Below are 18299 nucleotides of genomic sequence, written 5' to 3'. Positions count from 1 at the left end.
GAGGTTCATCTACGATGTAACAGGTGTCAGAATGTTCTTCCTTTGTCAGGCTGAATAACATCGCATCGTACGGGTGGACCACACTGGCCATCCATTCGTCCGTTGATGGGCACCTGGGCTGTCCCCACCTCTGGGTGGTTGTGAACGCAGGTGTGCACGGGCTTGTTTGCATCCCTGGTGTCATTTCTCCTGGGTGTACACTTAGCTGTGGCATCGCTGGGTCACTGGGTGTCCCAGACCGCTCGGGCTGCCGTAGCAGACACCACAGGCTGGGGGGCTCGAATTCATCTCTCACAGTCCTGGAGGCTGGGCGGTCAGGATCCAGGTGTCCGCTGACCGGTTCCTGGTGAGGGCGGCCGCCTTCCCACTGTGTCTGCTCCTGGCAGAGGGACAGCCCTGGTGGCTTCTCCTCTCCTCATAAGGCTTCGGACCCCACCCTTAGGGCCTCATTTCACCCTAATTCCTTCCTCACAGGCCCCGTCTCCAAATACAGTCACACTGGGGGTTAGGGCTTCAGCATAGGAATTTGGGGGTGCTGTTCGGTCCATAAGAGAAGGTAATTCTGCAGATGGGGGATTCTTGAGGCGGGCAGTGTGGGTGCTGGGAGGGCCGCACAGTTGGAATCAGAGCCTGGGCTTGGGTCCTGGTTCCGAGTACCGGGACCTCTTTGCCCGCTGCCTGCTGCAGTGCCGGGTGGTGGATTCTCCCCTCCCTGCCCTTCTCTGTGCGTCTGGCCAGGCCTGAGTGGGCCTCTTCTCCCTCCACAACCAGGAACTCCTCGCACGAGGCTGTGTGTTCCAGGAGCGGCACGGCTGGGAGAGGCCGGGATGGTTCAGTCCCCACGGCGCGGCTCCGGTGAGTGGCTCCCCGGCACCCAGCGGCCATGCCCCCAGCCCGGCCTGCGCCCGGCCCCTGCCCACCGTCCCGCCTACGTCCTCCCCACCGGAGGTGGCTGTGTGTCTCCCTGTCCTTAGTGCCGTGGGGCGGGTGCGTCACCTGGCCTTTGGAGAAGCCGAGCCCTGGCCGGGCCACCTGAGGTCGTGGGATGTCCCCACAGGCATCCCTCACCGCCCACGGTGCCCGGCCTTCCACGGCCCAAATGGGCCAGGGGCCAGGAGAGCTGGTGTTCCACAGAAGGGAGGCTGCACACGAGGCTCCCAGGTTTACGGGAGGAATCAGAGCGTCTTCTCGTAATTTGGTTCATATATCTTTGGCAACGGCAACTGTGAATGTTAGTAGGAGGATTTAGCCAAAATTATGCATTCTGTGTGTTAGCTCGTAAGTTGGTACTTCACAGCGTCCTGGCCTCTGGGTGCCCTCCTGGGGGCTGCCCAGCCCCCACCCAGTGCCTCTCAGGGACCCGGGTCCTCAGAGAAGAGTCAAAACCGTCCTGCTTGTGAGCCCCTCGGCCTGGGGTCTCTGGAGCAGGTGATGTGATCTGAGGGGGATAGTATTTGACCCAGATTTGTACAAATTAAACCCCCTTTCCCGTTGCTATGTTTCTCCAGTCCCCTTCCAGTGCGACCCATCTCCCATCTCCGTGGCAGCTATGTGCCAAGGCAAGTTCCAGGGCATGTTAGGTGAGGTGGATGGAGGCCAGAGTTCCTGATGGCTTCTGCCTCTGCTTCTCTGGGGTCAGCAGAGAGGAGGGGCCTAGGGAGACCCCTCCTTGAGCAGGTCTCTGCAGAGCCCACTGCAGCCAGCCTGGTCCGCCCTGGAAACCCCTCTCCCCGGAATCCGCGGGCAAGGCGATGAGACCAGAGCAGGAATCGGTGACATACCCCTGGTCCCGAGATGGGCAGGCTGTGCAGTCCCCACCCGGGAGCCATCCTGGGAGTCCAGGGCACTGGGTGACGAGACGTCCCCAAACCCCTGACCCCTGGCCAGGCTACGGCGGGCTGGGATGTTAGGAGGGAGGGCTGGGGGAGGAGGAGGGGCCCCATCCGCAGGAACAGGACCAGGTGCAGGTGTTGGGTCCTGGGCCTCCCTGAGAGCGGCTGACCGAGTGCAGGAGAAGCCAAGGCAAGTGGTGGCTGAGGGGCCAGCCTCTGGGGCCCACGCCGTGCGCTCAGGACTCGCCTGTGACCTGAGGCAAGTTCCAGTCTCTCGGCGCCTCGGTTTCCTCATCTGTAGAGAGGGTCTCCCTTCCCGGAAGCGCGAGGCCCTTTGCGCAGGGCTTGGCCCCGAGCAGGACCTGGTCCCGGATCACCATGGCAACAGCACCTGGAGCCACCGCTGCGGCCACCCCAGCCCCGACTCCCCCTCCCTCTCCTTCCGCAAGCTGATCCCTGGGCCTTATCCCAGTGCCTTGGCGCTGAATCGGAAGCCCTGGCGTGGCCCCCGAGGTCCCAGTCAACCCGCCTGTTTCCCGTTCAGCCCCGTCCCTCGCCGTCCTCCCTACCCGAGCACACCCCGTTCGTTCTCCACCCTCCGGGGCCCCAGCGCTCCCACCGCCATGGAGATTATGGTGTCACCTGTGCAACGTGGAGGGCATGCCTGAGCCCCGCCTCCACCCCGGCCTCGTCCACAGCGCGTTGCCCCTCGAGAGCGGGGCTCGGAGAGGGCAGGACCAGCTCTGCCCTGTGGACCTTTGTTTCTGCAGGACCCGGCTCAGGGCTGGCCAGGCCGCGGGCACCGGGCCATGCTGTGCGTGGAGGGGGGAGGAGGGGGCGGGACCGGTGACGACCCCTCTTCTGCCCCAGGTGCTCCCTTACGACTACTACGGGGCCTACAGGCAGCGGGCGCACGAGGACTACCTCTACGGCAGGCTGCTGGGCCAGGAGTACACCTTCGACTTCCCTCCCCACCACGACGTGGTAGGACGCCCCATCCCTGATGGGATAGAAAGGCGGGCGTCCCCGTGGGCTTGCCCTCTCTGCCAGCTATCCCCACCCCCGTTTTTGGCCGACTCAGTTTCGTGGAGGAATCGGTGATGTTCTCTGCCCTCCCCTCCCGTCTGTACCAAGACTTTGGCAGCGGTGAGGTCTGCTCAAGGAGTGGGGCTGGAGCCAGGCCTGGGTCTGGCTGTGTGGCCTCGGGCCAGGGCTTCACCTCTCTGAGCCTCTCGGAGCTGCTCCGATTCTCAGGTCGCTCCTGGCGGCTCCTGGCTCCTTCCTTCCGTTCCCGACTCCTCATTTCTGTTGGGGTTGAGGTGAGTCCCTCTGAGTCTACGTCACACAGGGAAGTTCTCACAGGCAGCTTCTGCAGAAGAGACTATGCCAGCTCCCCCTCTGAGCCGCCCAGCTGTTTTGTTACCCAGCAGAACGTGCTGTGTCCCCGTGCACGTGGCCGACTGGGGAGGGAGCGAAGTCCCTTCGGTATCTGTTTGAGAGGGGGCCAAGGCCTCAGCCTGGGGGTCCCCAGGGATGGGTGGCCTGGGAAGCTTCGTGGGCGTGGGACCCCTGCAGTCACGTGGGGCCCCCTGCTTAGAAGCAAAGCTCTGCTGTTGCTGCCTGGAAACTCTTAATACATTCTGAACAGGCCCGCATCTTTATCGTGACTAGTTCTGCACCCGGTCCTGAAGGGGAGGAAGCACGCTTTCCTCCAAAGTTTGCTCTAGTAAAGGCATTGGAGGAGGCGGCTTCTGAAATGGAAGGGGAGGCATGTGCGTCTGAAAGCCCAGGAGTCCCTGGGGCTGCCTCTCCGGGGAGCAAACGGGGACCCGTCTGGCACCTCCGCACGGTGGCTTCCAAGGCCTGCGGGATGTTCAGGCCCTTGAGGATGTGGGCGCTGGGAGGGGATGCCAACTTGGCTTCGCGGCTGCATCCCACCCGCGCAAAGGCACCTCGACAGTCCCAGAGCATGAAACGTGCACTTGTTCTCAGCCTTGGCAACGTCCCCAGCCTGGCTAGACGAGAGTCAGCCCGGGAAGCTGTTCTGGGGTTTGATCTGCAGCCCCAGCAGTGTAAGCGAAGGTACCACATGGCTGATGGGCGAAGGGAGCTCCATAAAGAGTAGTGGTGCCTGGAGAGGGGTGAACTGCAGCCTCTGGGGCTCAGAAGCTGTGCAGACCCCATGGGGTGCCGGGTAACAACCAACTGTCCTGGGGGGAAGCCTGATCCCCGGCGCTGGCCAGTTTCCCCTGTATAAATGCCCTCACCGTCCGCTCCCTCCCACCCACCCACGTGGCATCACTGAACGCAGAGCGGGGAGAGATGTGCACAGTGGCTTCTCGGGGTCGGGGCACTACTAGACAGACCCAGGTGATGAACAGCTCATCGTTTCCACCTGTGTAAACTTGAGTGGCCCACGTACTGCCCCTGGGCCTCGGAGGGCACCCGGCTGTGAGGCTGCTAATCACAGTTGCTCCCAGGCAGCGGTGTCTGTACCACATGGGGTGGGAGGAGATGGCGTGGGCCCCTCACACACCCTAAATGCTCCCTAAGTGGCAGCTTTCCTGTTATAATTTTTTTTTTTTCCCGTAAAAGCAGTGGGATTGGCACATCTGCTCAGCGATGGGGTGAGGGGTTTAGGGCAAAGATGGACTGACATTGCAAGGGAAGACCAAGCAGAAGAAACAGATGGACAGCAGAAAACCTTGAGACTGGAGCCAAGCGTTTGCGTACCGTATGGAGGGAAATAATGAGAGATGTCGCCTTGGTTTTTTTTGTTTTTTGTTTTTAAAAAAAAACAACTTTAATGAGATATATTCACATACCATACCACCCAGCCACTTAAAGTGTACAATGCTTTTAGTATTTTCAGAGGGTTCTGCAACCATCACTGCAATCTAATTTTAGAACCTTTTTATCTCCCCCCCAGGGAAACCCTATCCCCATTAGCCCATTTTCTCACCGCATCCCCACCTTCTGGCAGCCACTAATCTACTTCCTGTCTGCGTAGCTTTACCTCATCTGGACGTTTCACGTAATGGCCTCGTACAATGGTCTTCTGTGACTGGCATAATGTCTTCAAGGACCATCCATGTTTTAGGAAGTCGTCAGTACTTCATGACTTCTTATTCTGAACAATATTCCATTACATGGATACACTCCTTTTTCTTTATCCATTCATCTGTTGATGGACATTTGCGTGGTTCGACTTTCGGGCTATTATGAATAATGCTGCTCTGAAAATGTGCGTGCAAGTTTTTAGACAGATGTTTTCATTTCTCACGGGTAAATATCTGGGAGTGGGATTGCCGGGCCATGTGGTAGCTCCACGTTTCGTGTTTTGAAGATCTGCGAAGGCTTTTCCAAAGTGGCTGCACTGTTTCACACCTCCGCCCGCGGCGGACGAGGTTCTCGGTTCTCCATCCTCGTGAGCACGTGTAGTTCTCTTTTTGACGCCAGCCATCCGCATGGGTGGGAAGTGGTATCTCAAAGATCTGAGTTGCATTTCCCTAATGATGCTGGCGTGGAACATCTTTTCATGTGCAGATTAAGCCATTTGTATATCTTCTTGGGAGAAATGTCTATCCAGATACTTTGCTCAGTTTTAAATTGAGCTATTTGTCTTTTTATTGAGTTATAAGAATTCTCCGTACATTCTGGCTACAAGTCCCTTCTCAGATTTATGATTTGTAGACATTTTATCCCCTTCTGTGGGTTGTCTTTTCACTTTTTTGTTTGTTTGTTTGTTTGTTTTTGCGCGGTACGCGGGCCTCTCACTGTTGTGGCCCCTCCCGTTGCGGAGCACAGGCTCCGGATGCGCAGGCTCAGCGGCCATGGCTCACGGGCCTAGCTGCTCCGCGGCATGTGGGATCTTCCCGGACCGGGGCACGAACCCCCGTCCCCTGCATCGGCAGGCGGACTCTCAACCACTGCGCCACCAGGGAAGCCCTTCACTTTTTTAATGATATCATTGGCAGCACGAAAGTTCTTAATTTCGATGAAGTACAGCTTATGTAGTTTTTCTTTTGTCCCTTGCGTTTTTAGTGTCATATTTAAGAAGGCGTTTCCTAACCCAGGTCACAACGAGTTACTCTTCTGTTTTCTTCTCAGAATCGTATAGTTTTAGGTCTCGTACTTAGGTCTGTGGTTCATTCTGATGAAGCTTTGTGTGTGGCGTGAGGAAGGGGTCCAACTTCGCGCTTTTGCAGGCGGCTATTCGGGTGTTCCGGCACCATTTGTTGAAGATTATTCTTTTCCCGATCGAATTGCCTTGGCATCCTTGTGAAAACTCAACTGACCATAAACGTCAGGGTTTATTTCTGGACTCTCAATTCTATTCCATTGATCTGTATTTCTATCCTTATGCTATACCACGCCGTCTTGAGTACATTCGCTTTGTAGTAAGTTTCGAAATGAGGAAGTGTGAATCCTCTAGCTTTGTTCTCCTTTTTCAAGACTGTTTTGAATATTCTGGGTGCCTTGCATTTCTGTGTGAATGTTAGAATCCGTTTGTCAGCTTCCGCCAAGAAGCCAGCCGAGATTTCGGTAGACTCTCTAATCGGTAGATTGATTTGGGGGGTACAGTCATCTTAGCAATAATGAGTCTTCATTTCGTAAACATGAGAGGTCTTTCCATTTATTTAGGTCTTTAATTTCTTTCAAAGATATTTTCTAGTTTTTAAGTACAAGTTTGCGCTTCTTTTGTTAAATTTATGTGTAAGCATTTAAAAATTCTTTTTGATGATGTAAATAGAATTATTTTCTTAATTTCATCGATTGTTCATGGCTAGCATATAGAAATACAAAAATTTTTTATTTGTTGTATATTGACCCTATATCCTGCAGCCTTCTTGAACTATTTTATTAGGTGTAATAGTTTTTCAGTGGGTTCCTTAGGATTTTCTGATGTAAGATCACATCAGCTGCAAATAGACATGGTTTTACTTCCCCTTTTCCAGTCTGGATGCCTTTTATTTTTTCTTGCCTAATTGCTCTGGCCGGGACCTCCAGTACAGTGTTGAGTAGAAGTAGCAGAGTGGACAGCCCTGTCTTGTTCCTGATCTTAGCGTGGGACATTTAGTCTCTCACCATTAAGTATGTCAGCTGTGGGATTTTGTTCATGCCCTTTATCAGGTTGAGGAATTTCCCTTTTAGCCCTAGTTTACTTGGAGTTTTTATAATGAACAAGTGTTGGATTTTGTCAGATACTTTTTCTGCATCTATTGAGATGATCATTTGGTTTTTGTTCTTTATCCCATGAAGATGGTACATTACGTCGATTGATTTTGGGGTGGTAAAGCAGCCTCCCATTCCTGGGATAATCCCACTTGATCGTGGTGTGTAATCCTTTTTATATGTTGTTGGATTTAGTTTGCTAGTATTTTGTTGAGGTTTTTGTATCTGTATTCATGAAGGATTTTGCTCTGTAGTTTTCTTATGAGGTCTTTGGTTTTGGCATCAGGGGTAGTGCTGGCCTCTTGGGAAGAGTTTGTGAAGAATTGGTATTAATTCTTTTTTGAATGTTTGGTAAAATACACTAGTGAAGCCATCTGGACCTGGGCTTTTCTTTGTGGGGAGTTTTAAATGACTAATTAAGTCTCTTTTTTATTATAGATGGATTCAGACTATTTCCCCTTCAGTCGGCTTCAGTAATTTGTGTCTTTCTAGGAATTGCATTTCATGTCAAATTTGTTGGTGGACAGCTGTTGACAGTATTCCTTAAAATCCTTTGCTATAAATTGGTTAGTGATACCCCTCTTTCATTCCTGATTTCAGTACTTCGAGTCTTCGCTGTTTCTTCTTGGTCAGTCTAGCTAGTGATTTGCCAATTTTGTTGATCTTTTCAAAGAAACAATTTTCAATTTTGCTGATTTTCTCTGTTTTTCAAGATTTCATTTATTTCCTTTCTAATCTTTAGTATGTCTTTGCTTCTGCCTGCCTTGCCTTCTGCCTACTTTGGGCTTAATTTGCTCTCCTTTTCTAGTTTCTCAAAGTGGAGAAGTGAGGTTACTGACTGGAGAGCTCTTGCAGGTGGAAAACTTCCGTGAGCACAGCACTAGCTTCATCCCATCAGTCAGCATAAGTTGTATTTTCATGTTCATTCATCTCCAAGTGTTTTCTAATTCCCTTTCTCTTTGATCCGTTGGTTGTCTAGGACTGCGTTGTCTAACTTCACTTATTTGTGAATTTCCCGATTTTTCTTCCACTATTGATTTCTAATTTGATTCCACTGTGGTCAAAGAACATATTTTGTATGATTTTAACCCGTTTGAATTTATCGTCTTGTTTTATGGCTTCTGGTCTACCCTGGAGAGTGTCTCCTGTGCTTGAAAAGGATGGTCACCGTGTGTTCCTAGCTAGAGGGGGGGAAGGCAGGAGGGGCTCTCGGAGCAGGACGGCAGCCAAGGGCCCAGGGTCTGGGGGAGGAGTCAGGTCCCGGAGCCCACACAGCACCCCACCTCTGGAACTTTTCAGATCAGGAAGGAGTGTCTGGCCTGCAGAGGGGCCGCTGCTGTGTTTGACATGTCCTACTTCGGGAAGTTCTACCTGGTGGGCCTGGACGCGAGGAAGGCCGCCGACTGGCTCTTCTCGGCCGATGTCAGCCGGGCCCCAGGTACGGAGCCCAGGTGGGCCACGCTTTCCCACTTCGGTGCAGCCCCAGGCACTGAGACGAGACAGCGAGCTAACCCTGTCCTCTCTGGGCTCATCTGGCTCATGGCTCCACCCCGGGGCCTGGCCCTGGGTCCCCGTGTCCAGACCCCTCTGCCCTCCTGGCCGAGCCCTGGCCCCAGGCCCCTCCTCCTTCCTCCCTTCCTCTACCCTCTGTCTCCTCCTCCATCCTCCCCCCTGCCCCCACCCCCACTTTTACTTTGTTCCAGACAGGGTTCCAGGCAGCAAGTCCTCAGAACAGTCTCCTGGGGCTGCGGAACCTGTCCACTTCCCCCCCTAGGAATGCTCTCCCCAAGTAGGGTTTCTAGAATTAAACAAAAACACAGGGTGTTCAGTGCCATTTGAATTCTAAATAAAGGATGAATAACTTCTTAGTGTAAGTATGTCCCATGCAATGTTTGGGATATGCCTCTCCTTTTTTATCACGCATCCCCATCCACCCAACCCCAAACTCACCCAGCCCCATCGCTATTAGTTTCCTAGAGCTGCTGTAACAAAGTACCACAAACTGAGTGGCTTTAAACAACCTAAATGTGTTGTCTTACAAGCCTGGGGCTGGAAGTTCAAACTCAGGGCCGTGATCCCAAGAACGTAGAATCCCTCCTTTTTGCCCCTCCTGGCTTCTGGCCGTGGCCACCGTCCATGGCTTTCAACCATGTTGCTCCAATCTCTGCCTCTGAGTCACACGGCCTTCTCCCTGCGTTTTCTTCTTCTTTTAAGGGCACCAATTACGTTGGATTAGGGCCCCACCCTGATGACCTCTGATCACCCTAGCATGATCCCATCTGCAAAGACCCTATTTCCAAATAAGGTCCATTCACAGGGACTGGGGGTTAGGACTTCAACATACCATTCTGGGGGTCACAGTTCAACCCATTATACCATTTATCCAGCCAACCCACCTGCTCCCCGCCTCACATGTACCTGCTACTCACCTCTCCTTAATCCCCCGCGTCCCATTCATCATGCCAACACCCTTCTACCCACCCACCTGTCCCCTCCTTCCATCCGTGCTTCCCCCCACCCTCTCCCCACCTCCGCATTCTCTCATCCATCCATCTACTTCCTTTTGCATACTCATTTGTTCATCAGCCATTCAAGGAGCTTCTGCTGTGCCAGGCATGGTGCTAGGAACGCCCAATGAATGAGATATAAATCCTGCCCTTAAAGACGTCCCAGCGTGGGGGTGGGGTGGGTGGGAGGGAGGGATTCGAGGCATTTCTAGAAGAAAGAAGCCTCCCTCCTGACCCTTCCTCCTCTGGGCATGGCAGTGCTGGGTGACCTGCCCATCCCTCTCTGGGTCATTCAGTCTTGGTGGCATCACTGAGACGAGGGGCCTTTCAAGGTTGTCCCCCTAGGGTATCCGACCAAGGGTTACCCTGAGCTGAGGGGCCGCCCCGCTAAATGGCTCCCACATTCTGGGGTCTTCATCCTGTCCGCAGGCTCCACGGTGTACACCTGCATGCTGAACCACCGCGGGGGCACCGAGAGCGACCTGACCGTCAGCCGCCTTGCCCCCAGCCCCCAGCCCTCCCCGCTGGCCCCTGCCTTTGAAGGTAAGCGATGCCTCGAGGATCCAGCAGTGCCCTCGACGCAGCCCCGCTCGGTGAGGCGGCCGCCGACGCAGGACGCACTGGGGGGGGCTGTCGAGGCTGCTCTGGAGTCACGCGTGTGCCCGCCGCAGTCAGGGCCTGGGAGCTCAGAGGTCTCGCTTCAGGCTGAATGCGGCCTTTGTTCAGGCAACGATGCTGGGCTTCCAGCGCTCAATGATTATGCCTTTGAACCTGCCCGTCCCGCGGGGTTTCGGAGTGGCCACAGCGTGCGCGTGCTCAGCTCACCTGCCCGGAAGAGAGTGAGCCGAGGATAAGGCCACGCCTCCCTCGTGGAGAACTTAGCTCCTTCTGACACCGGCATCTATGCTGAATTGGCTGTCTCCGTTCCCGTGTAACTCTCAGTCTCAGACTGGGGCAGGTCCTTAGAAGATATCCAGCTCTGTGCCCAAGCTGACACCCACACTGCCCTCTGCAGGCCCTCTGCTTCTGCTTGCATGCCTCTTGTGACGGGGAGCTCATTACTCGTACCCCTTGTTTGCACAGGTCTGACTATGCTGAGCCAGATCTGCCCCCATCAGTTCACCTCCCCGACCCACCCCTTGGTTCACATGGGAGCAGTCGAATCTCTAGTGCTGCAAGCCTGTCTCTGTCAGGGAAGAGTAGCAATGGCTAAGCTTCACAGAGCGTGGGGAGCATCCCCTCTCTCCAAGAAGGGGCCCCCTTGCCACCTCTGGGACACTGGATTTGCAGGGGAGAAAGGATTCAACTGTGCTGCTCTCTGTGCGGCTGCACTGTACCGTCGGGGGAAGGGTCACTGTCAGCCCGTTCAGGAAACCTGGCGGCCCCAGCTCCCGGCCTGGCTCAGTGCTGCTGGCCATTCAGTTGCGTGGGACTCAGTCACGGAGGAGGGGGGCGAGGTCTGGCCTGGGCACTGGGAGAGGGAGGTGCAGGAAAAGCCCGATAGAACACTGGGTGGGATTGTGAGGGGGTGGGAAAGAGTGAGGATTATGGGAGGCCATGGGAAGCAGGTGAGCCAGGATGAGGAAGGTTTCCTGGAGGAGGTGATGTCTGGCCTGAGCCTCGAAGGATGGATACGAGCCACCTGCTAGAAAGGTGTGGAGGAAAGAACGCGGGAGGATCCTGTGAGGAGCTGGGCGGAGAGGGGCATTTTGACAAGGGCCGCTGGAAACTTTGGCCTTCATCCCCCAGGAGAGGGGAGGCCCGGTCCAGCCACAGCTGCCATCCTTAGACAGCGAGTCTAGCTGGGGAGACAGAACAGAGGGACCCCAGTGAGTGTGCAGGTCCCTGAAATCCTGGCTCTGCCACTGCCTGGCTCGGGGCCCGCCTCTCTGAGCCTCAGTTTCCCCATCTGTGAAGTGGAGACAAATGACCCACCTCCCTGAGCTGCTGCAGGGAGTTGAGCGAGAGTCTGGGGGTGCCAGGAGGGCTGGGGAGCAGCCTCCCTGAGCTTGTTTCCCCACCTGGAAACTAGTCCCCGTCACCGGGGGGAGTTGTCACCAAGGCTCTGTACGCTGAGCCACGGCCCAAGGGGGCAGCTTCTTGTGCCCTTCCCGATGAGTCTGGTGGATTCCTGGCCCTGGAGGAGAACTCGCCTGCCAGGGCGGGAAGAGCAGGCTCTGAGAGGAGGGGAAGGGGAGGTGTGAATGGACCCCGGAGATGTTTCTCCTGGACGCTGGGGGCGTCTGCCTCAAGTTAAACGGCCGCCTGGTGGGGAGGTTTGCACTTGGTGGGTTCTTGACCTGCCAGGGCGTGTGCAGATGACAAGCAAGTCACAGTGGTCTGTGGAGCTAAAGGTCCCGGCTTCACCGCTAAGCACAGAAAACCCACATACGGACCTTGTATTTTCAGCCTTAAAAAAGCGGTACTGTTCCTGCTGTGAACATGCATGTCCATTCAGTGCGCGTGTTTACACCTGTTAGGTCAGATCACCATTAAGACAAGAGGATGTGCGTTTCGCGTGTGATCAAGGTTGTGTATAAAGCAGCTGTCCATCTTAAATGTGATTTTGAACAGTATTTTGAACAGTATTTTACACCACAAAGGGAGTACATACCTGTAGGAAACATCTGGACAATTCTGAAAAGTACCAAATAAAGTCCACAGCTCCCGGCCCGAGCCAGGGCCCTGGAGCCTGCCCTCTGACCGCCCTCCCTGCCATGTCCGCCGTGTGGGCTGGACCCGGCCCTGGGCGCTTCACGATGTTTTTCAGGAGAGACAGCGGCCCAGAGGAGGCCAGGCCCAGCAGCCGCCGTCTGTGGTAACCAGGTGGCTTCAGTTAACGCTCGGGTCCCCCTGGGAGGGGCCTCGGCATGGCTGCAGACGGGCGGGGCCCCGCGGGGCCCACGGAGCGTGCTCCGGGCGCTGGGGTAGAGGATGCTGCTGGAGACTCGATCCTCAGAGGTGTTCTCAATCCAGCGTCCCGAGAGCCCCCAGCCCAGGTAGCAGGGGATCCTTGGGGATCAGCTTGTTTGTTTGGCCTTTGAGTTGGGTCTGGATGGACAGCCAGGACTGAGGGCGCAGACGGGCACACAGAACGTGGGGTGACGAGGTCAGGGATGTGCCAGAGGTCACCTGGACGGGGCGGGAGGACGACCAGGGCTCTGGCTGGGGTCTCCACGTGGGGGACTGATGGCAAAGCCAGGGGCTCTTCTGCTCTCCCCCCGGCTGCTGCTGGTGGAACCCTGGCTTGGAGGGGGCAAAGGGTTCCCAGCTTCACGCTTCCAGGTGTGGTGGCCTGACCGGTCCCAGCTCCAGGACCTTCCATCAGAGCCCAGCCAGCGAGTGCTTCTGGGGAGGGAGCAGAGGTCCCAGGCCCCCCCACCCCATCCCCTGTCCCCGTCTGGGCTCTGCTACGAGCTTCACGCTCCCCTGCTGGAGAAGCAAAGTGGGGCGTGTCTCTTTTTCAATTATAGTAGGTGCCCGCACCTATGATCACAATGACATGCTGTTCCACTGCTGTGGAAGCCTCGGGGAGTGGGGGCCAGTGTGCGGAAGGGCGTCTAGGCAGGATTCTCCAGACTCCGTAGCCTCCCCGAGAGCTGCTGCCCCCCTCCCATGCCAGATGTGCCCAGAGTGGGCTGGGGGCTGGTGCCAGGCCGGCCCCCGGCGGGGCCCAGAGTGAATGGCGCGGAAAGCTGAGAGAAGCAGCCCTTGGGCAGGACCGGACCCCCGGGGAGGGAGATGAGTGTCCCAGTGCGTAACCATCCCGGTTCCTGGTTCCTGAGCCCCAAGCTGGGCTCCTGGTGCCGCCATAGCTCCTTCAATCACCCCAGCAGCCTTGTGAGGTGGCGGGGGGTTCTGGCCTCATTCCCATTGTACAGATGCAGAAACTGAGGTTGGAAGTCAGGGATTGACTGGGTCCCATCACTCTGAGATGGGGGGAGCCCTGCTGGAAGGAAGGAAGGAAGAGAGGGAATGGGATGGGGAGAAGGGCGCATAGAAAATGCAGAGGAGCGAAGCCCCTTCCAGGCCTGCCACCTCCACCAGGTCACGGGGGGAGTAGTCAGTGAGAGCCTGCCCGCCCAGGGCACACACAGTGGCTGAATCTCACAGCATCCCCGCGGGTGAGGTGCCTTCACCCCAAATTGCAGATGACATTTCGGAGGCTCAGGCAGGCTGCATGAGGGGTCCAGGGCCACACAGCTGTCTGAGGTCACAGCCCCCCGGGGCAGTGGCTCTCCCAGGACACTGGGCCAAGGTGAGCTCCCCTCCACTCAGCAGTACCCGGGTGGCAGCATGGCCCAGTGGATGGTCCACAGGCCGTGGACTCAGAGCTGGACAGAGGCCAGTCTTCTCACACCGTGTGACCTCTCTGAACCTCAGTCTCCTTTTCCCGAGGGTGGTGACGAGTGTCAGTCCCCTCTGAAGGATCAACGGTGTGTTGCCTGTAACGCCCCGGCTCGACACCAGCCCCCATAAGGCCATGGCAGGGATCCTAGAGACCGGGGGGCCATGGGAATGTGAAGAGAAACGGGAGCTGGTCAGGACGTTGAGGCTCAGAGAAGGAAAGAGGCTTGTCCAAGCTCGCCCAGCACTGGCAGCTGAGGTGGGACTCAATCTCCCCACGGCGTGATGGCGCTGGGAGCTCTTACGCTTTCTTGGACCACAAACCCTTTGAGAAGTGGGAGAAATCCTCAGACTCTCCCAGAAAATGCTCCCTTGACGCGTGCAGCCTCAGGCGGTCCCGCACCCAGCCCCTCCTCCCCACGTTTCGTCCTGCGGGTGATGAGAAGCCAGGGTCCCTTGGGAGTGTCCCCATCACTTGGGCCTCTGTCGTTCACTTTCAAGGAAAGAGTGTTTGTTTTCTCCACGAGGCCTCGGGCCATCCCCTCTGCCCCGCCTCCTCCGTCCCACAGTCCTGCGCTGAGTCCCGTGCTTCTCCTCCAGGGGACGGCTACTACCTGGCCGTGGGCGGGGCTGTGGCCCAGCACAACTGGTCCCACATCACCACGGTGCTGCAGGACCGGAGGTTCCGGTGCCAGCTTGTCGACAGCTCCGAGGACCTGGGCCTGATCAGCGTCCAGGGCCCAGCCAGGTGAGGAGAGGGCGGGGAGCCAGGCACCGGGGTGCCCCTGGGCCCTGGGCCCTCGGCCCTCTATCTGGGGCCCGGGGCAGAACCACTTACTGCTTCAGAATGGGACATTGTGGTCAGTAAGCTCAACGTGCCAGCGACCTCAGAGAGGCCACACCAGAAGGACGCTTTTCGAAGGACTAGAATACAGAAAAGCCCTTAATAAAGGACTCAGACTGAACCTCACCGTGAATCAGTACGTGAGGATTCAGTGGTCATGGAAGGGCCAGCGAGGGTGTCTCTGGACAGCTGATACAGACTAGGAATCATGTGCGCCATCTCTAGGGGGGCAGAGCCAGACTGGGGTTCCACGTGCTACCTGGGCTCAGAATAACACTCTACACCAAGAGGTGGCCTGCTGCTCCCTAAACGCCCCCAATGACTAGGTCTACAGACGATCCTTCACTCCTGAATCCATTCTGTGAGCGTTTACTGAGCTGTGTTCCCACCCAGGAGGAATCAGCTCCTGGAAAGCCCTCGGATGCCAGCTTGTGCGTGGAGCCACACGACGGTCTTAGGCAAAGGGGCACCTGAGCAGCTGTGCACGTTGGAAAGATCCCTCTGGCTGCGCTTTGGAGAGGGGACGGGGGGATAGGGGATAAGAGGGGAAGCACAGCGTGTTGACATCGACCAGCCAGGGGCCTGGGATGTACCAACATCTCCTCCAGTCCTGATCACAGTCCTTGGAGGTGGTTAGAAGTATTTTTATTCTTATTGGTGAAGAAGAGAGGACGGTGCGCCTCCAGCCAGGTTATCCCAAAGCTGGCGCTTAGATGCAGCATGGCCGTGTCCACGGGACGTCCTTGTCAGCCGGGGCCATGCCAGGGTCCCAGCCAGTGCGCGCAGGCCCCGCCACGGGGTCCATTTCCCCTGGTTCTTTGGAACTGGCCCAGCCTGCAGCACCCCCGCTGGGTCCTGGACTGGCGGCCCTCCCCTCCCGGGCGGAGTGTAGCTGGCTCTGAGCACGCATCGTCTCGCACAGAGGCACACGGCACACGCGGTACGTGCTCTCCGAATCACGGCTGGTTGTGTACCTTAACCGTCAAGTGCTGGACTTCAGGCTTCTCATGAAAAGCAATATTTATTAGGGGGCCCTTGGAGGGGACACTGCGGGAAATGAGGGGTCAAGGCTTGGAGCTCTCTGAAGGGACAGTGTTTCAGGCAGAGGAGGCAGCAGGTGCAAAGGCCCTGTGGCAGGAGGAAAAGTGAGGCCAGGGCCATAGGAGACATGCTCAGAGGGCAATGGAGGCGAGAGCCTACAGGTACAGAGGCGACTCCTCCAGGAGAGGGAACTGAGCAGAAGAAGGGCTTTAACGGGGTCTCTGATTCTGGGCCAGGGAGTAGGAGGCCGGCAGGTGTGAGGAGCCTCAGGGGCCAGGTGAAGCAGGGATTCTGACGGAGAGTGATGAGCTGTGTCCAGGTGGTCAATGGGTCCAGTGTGTGGGGTTCCTCTCCCCACACTGACCTCCGCATCTCTGGGCTGAACGGGGGTGGGCGTCCTGGCCTCCTGAGCTCGAGGCCATCCTCGGAAGCCTCAGCTTCATCTGCGCTGCGACCTTGGCCAGGGAGTGGGCCATTTTTGGTTTGGTGGTGGGGGTGAGCGGGCAGGGGAGGGAGGGGGTACCAGACAGACAGATCGAGGTGTGGCCCCGGGAGGACAGGCCAGCCTCTTCCAGCCTCATTAGAAGCTGCTCAAGGAGGGTGGCAAGTGACAGCTGCCAGGGCAGGAAGACAAGCTCTCCTCCTCGTGGTAACTTCTTAGCTTTCTCCCCCAAATTGTCCTCGCTCTTTCAAAAATAACCCAAAGTTTCTTGTATGAATAATAATGTTACCAGCACCGCTGACAAGGGCTAAACTTTCTGAGCTGTCAGGTGGAAAGCATTCGGCGTGGCACCTGGACCATGGGAGATGCTGTATGACCTGCTGACCGATAGAACTTTCTGGAAACATTCCATAATTGGTGGTCCAGTACAGTAGCCACTAAGCTGTATGCGGCCACTGAGGCCTTGACATGTGGCCGTGGGACAGAATGTTTTACCCTAATTACCTTAAGCTCAAGAGGTCACACGTGACTGGGGAGACACGGCGGGGAACAGTGATTACCATCGTAGCTGTCAGTGCCGTGGCGCTTGCCGCGTGCTTTCTGGTGGCTGCCCCCTCACAAGGGCCCCGTGAGGTGGCATCGCTGCCCTCCTGGAGCGGACGAGGGGACTGAGGCGAGGCTGGGGTGGGAGTGAGTGAAGGAAGCAGGACCTGAACCTGCTCTCTGACCGGAGCCGGTGCCCTCTTGGGAGAGGCACAGCCTCCTGCACCCCGACCCGTGCTTGGCAGACCTGCCTGCCCAGGTCGGTGCCCGAGCTGGGGCACCCCTGGCACTGCTAAGGCCACGCCGGCCCCGGGTGGCAGCTCCAGCCTCCTTCCTCCTTCCCCTGCTGGGAAGACCAGGGAGCAGCCCTGGCCCTATCCGCCCAGGGCCGCGGAGAGGATGGGCTTCTTAAGGACTGGGTGTGGGTTCTCCGGGGGCTGGCGCCACGTGGGCGCCGGGGTGTTACATAAGGATCTTGACACACTGCAGCACGCTGGGCACCTCGGGCAGGCGTGGGCGGGCAGCTCCCGGCACCGTGGGGCTGGGGATTCGCCTCAGACGCGTTTCTGGGCACTGGCTGGGACCCCTGCGAGGCAGAAATGGTGGGGCTGTCTCCTGCCGATGGGGAGCTGGCCCTGCAGTGCAAAGCCAGCCCATTTTCAATCAGCCCTATTTACCAGTTGTCCTCTCTGTGCCAGGCATAGGGGCCCTGTTGGCACAGAGCTCCTGGTTCAGTGGGGGCAAGTATCAATACAACCAGTGTGAGAGGTACCCGGGCAGGAGACATATCAGGGCGGTGAGCGCAGACGGGGGGCGGGGGGGGGGGGGGGGGGGGGCGGGAACCTGACCCAGACTCAGGGAACCAGGGAGGCCTTCTTGTAGGAGGTGACGGATGCGCCAACCCTGAAGGATAACAAAACTTTAAACTGGGGCCAGGGCACCCGGTGGAAACATGCAGGGGAGCAAGAGTCAACTAAGTCCTGGAGGGAGGCAGGGGGCACGGTGCCCAGGAACTGAAGGTTTCCACGGACACCGAGAGGTCCAGCATGAGAGCCAGACTGCCGGGCCAGCAGGGCAGGGGAGCTGAGGAGGGCGGGCCCTGCCCTCGGGGGCCTGTGGCACGAGGGGCGTTAGCTGGCTAGATAACTGCCAGGCCTTGGTTCCCCCATCTGAGAAAGGAGAGCTTGCGAGCGCCCATCTCTGAGTCGTGTCTCTGCCCAGGGCTTGGTTGTTCCTGCTCTGATGAAGGTGCCTTTCTTATCTGACTGGATTTGGGGTGCGTCTCCCTCTTGGTGTGTTTTATTACTAGCATGTTTGTTGGCGGTCTGCCCCGTGAGGACAGGGCCCCGTCCTCCTCACTGCTGTGTCCCCAGTGCGTCTCCAGCCAGGCCACACACCCAGGAGGGCTGGGCAGGTGTTTGTTGACCGACTGACTGACCGACCTTGCTCTCGCTTACAGCCGGGCCATTCTCCAGGAAGTGCTCGATGCAGACCTGAGCAATGAGGCCTTCCCGCTGTTCACTCACAAGCTGGTGAGAGCCGCCGGGCACCTGGTAGGTACCACCTGG

General features: G+C 57.1%; 1 protein-coding gene across 1 annotated transcript in view; it reads left to right on the top strand.

Moving 5' to 3' along the window:
- SARDH (sarcosine dehydrogenase) overlaps positions 1-18299 on the top strand; it is a 61376-nt gene that overhangs the window by 24592 nt on the left and 18485 nt on the right. Inside the window, exons 11-16 of the mRNA XM_027104322.1 lie at positions 772-855; positions 2703-2816; positions 8307-8445; positions 9944-10057; positions 14462-14609; positions 18191-18284. Coding sequence (XP_026960123.1) covers positions 772-855; positions 2703-2816; positions 8307-8445; positions 9944-10057; positions 14462-14609; positions 18191-18284 — 693 coding nt within the window. The remainder of the gene's footprint in view (positions 1-771; positions 856-2702; positions 2817-8306; positions 8446-9943; positions 10058-14461; positions 14610-18190; positions 18285-18299) is intronic.

This window comes from Aethalodelphis obliquidens, unplaced genomic scaffold (genome assembly GCF_003676395.1).
Source record: "Aethalodelphis obliquidens isolate GAN/ISIS:26980383/991018 unplaced genomic scaffold, ASM367639v1 scaffold7, whole genome shotgun sequence".
NCBI lineage: Eukaryota > Metazoa > Chordata > Mammalia > Artiodactyla > Delphinidae > Aethalodelphis > Aethalodelphis obliquidens.
This window is presented reverse-complemented; position numbering and strand designations above follow the sequence as displayed.